Raw genomic sequence first — 2,237 nt, 5'->3', positions numbered from 1 at the left:
AAACTATCTTTCTAATTATCTTTATGTATGGTTTCTTATTAATTATATTTTTTTATTTTTTGGGCGAAACACGTCACCTTCATTTTTGTCTCAAGTGTAAAATATATTTTCTTCGAATTTTTTTCTGCAAATTTAAACACTTTTAGCACAACTTTAAATATATATAGGGGTGGTTTCCCCACTAATTTTTTTTTCTTTTTTGAGAAAATTACGTTATTCATCTTTCATCACGAGGAAAATTTTCCAGTAGGTTTGATCGAAATCAATTTAGTTTTTATACACAAGACTATACAATCGACTCTTGAGACCCCTATATTTGAGGGGCTGTTTCACCCCCTTAAAGTGTTTTCCCGCAAATAAAAAAAAAATACGTGTCGCTTAGTTTTTCGAGTACTACAACATATATCAGGGAGAATCAAATCGGCGAGAGACACCTGGAGTACCTTCCTTGTTAGTAACATTTTCATGTATGATTTTTATATGCATAATGCTGTGAAGTAAGCCGAGTGCGAAACGCGAGATTTGAGAAACGGGCGCCCTATGCGCGCTCAAACCTCCAAGCGAAGCGCGCAATTATAATATGCCCAAGTAGCAGGCAGATTTATTTTTGGTCCTTAATCCTAATAATAATGTATCAATAAAAACTCACCATATCGAAAAACCGTAAAAAAGAAGAACAATAAAGTGCTGATCGTTGCTAGTCGAGTGGTAGCGGCGCTCGTCATCATAGGAATCACTGGACCATGTGTGTTCACTGTTTAGGAGAGTAAATTTCGTGATTTGTGGTCACTAGGTGAATATCACTTTGCCCCAAATTCTATGGAAATATATTATCTTCTATATACGTTTTTCTATATACAGGGCTCAAGTTTAAAAAATTTTAATTGAAAGTATGATCATTGTGTACTAATATGTTTGCTTAAAAAAGTTAATTTGAGGCGAACTAATCCGTAAGCGAGCTGAGAATGATAAATCTATTTGTTGAAGAAAAAAATAAGTTATACGCGGTAAAGGATATTAATCAAGGTTCACGGAAACAAGACAACTGTTTCCAATTAGTTCAAAGAAACTTCCCAAATACACTTGAAAAGAAATGACCTTTGCAGAATTGTATACCGTAATTGCAATTCAATGTTAATGTGCTCATATTTCGTATTATTTTGATGAATTCCTATGAAGTATGTAATTTAACCCTGCCCCCGCCCCCCTCACCCCGAGCACAATGCGACGTATACTATGGATTCTCTTTTTAAGATACCGATTAAAAATGTTGTCTGAAGATCTCAATAAGAAAATAATCTGATAATTTACGTAAATTTCTCATCTCGCCAAATATTTATAAGAAATAAAATGTTGATAATTCCAATATACTGGACTAAAACTACCAAAAACTGTCAAATGATAATTTGCTTCAGAACCTTAAGAAAAACGACGATTAAATCTGGAGAATTATAGAAGAATTAAATTAAAAATAATGCCTTTAAAACTATTTTAAAGAATTTTTAAGATTTTTGTTATGTATAGAACTTTTTATTAAAATCTTCTGAAGTCACAACCCTTCAGAGACTTTCAGTAAGTTTTCTAGTGAATTGATCACGAATATCTTTATTTATTTTCCGACTAGTACAGAAGTATTTTCCGAAAGAATTGCAAATTTGAATGAGACTTAACAAGTGCCCCTTACTCGTTCGGCAATTAGTCTAGGCAAGTTCGAAGCCGGGCACGATCATGTATCGAAATGCACAAGCGGATGGATAGTATCACGTAGGCTTGGATATGTACGTAGATGAATGTATGATGCGCACAGCGCGGAATCGCGGCTGCCTCTGACTGAAGCCGTGTGTAGTATCGGCAACTGTACTATGCGGCAGTGATCCCAGATCTGAAACGAGACGTGGTCCAAAATACTGTCACAAGTCTATGTGCGTGTGAATTTAGTAGGAGACGATATAAATAACTGGGTTGCGCGCGCAACCCATTTCTCCTCGTCTGAATTTGAAGCTCGAAGGTGCACGATTGCCGATCGGAAAACTTCGGCGGTTCTATTTATACCTCGATCCGCTTTAAAATAAAATGAAGAAATTGGTATTTGAATGTTTCCATTTTTCGATGCTTCAAATTTCGATGCTTCGATTCGACGATCCAGCAAAAGCCTCGTGGACCCTAAGAACACGGAGCGACCCAAGGACAACCGCCTTCTGCATTTTTCCTGCAAGTGTTCTAGCATATTGTTGACA

The 2,237-nt window shown here is 36.0% G+C and overlaps 2 protein-coding genes across 3 annotated transcripts in view; one reads left to right on the top strand and one right to left on the bottom strand.

Annotated features, from left to right (window-relative positions):
* The window catches only part of LOC117178128, a 311,787-nt gene extending 309,937 nt beyond the window's left edge, over window positions 1-1,850 (bottom strand). Inside the window, exons 1-2 of the mRNA XM_033369385.1 lie at window positions 1,685-1,850; window positions 650-817 (exon numbers count right to left, since the gene is read on the bottom strand). Coding sequence (XP_033225276.1) covers window positions 650-728 — 79 coding nt within the window. The 5' untranslated portion in view covers window positions 729-817; window positions 1,685-1,850. The remainder of the gene's footprint in view (window positions 1-649; window positions 818-1,684) is intronic.
* The window catches only part of LOC117178127, a 406,121-nt gene that overhangs the window by 341,741 nt on the left and 62,143 nt on the right, over window positions 1-2,237 (top strand). The gene's annotated exons all lie outside the window — the stretch shown is intronic.

The sequence above is a fragment of the Belonocnema kinseyi genome, chromosome 8, assembly GCF_010883055.1.
Source record: "Belonocnema kinseyi isolate 2016_QV_RU_SX_M_011 chromosome 8, B_treatae_v1, whole genome shotgun sequence".
In the NCBI taxonomy this organism is placed as follows: domain Eukaryota; kingdom Metazoa; phylum Arthropoda; class Insecta; order Hymenoptera; family Cynipidae; genus Belonocnema; species Belonocnema kinseyi.
The sequence above is the reverse complement of the archived record's forward strand: the minus strand, read 5'-3'. Positions and strand labels throughout refer to the sequence as shown.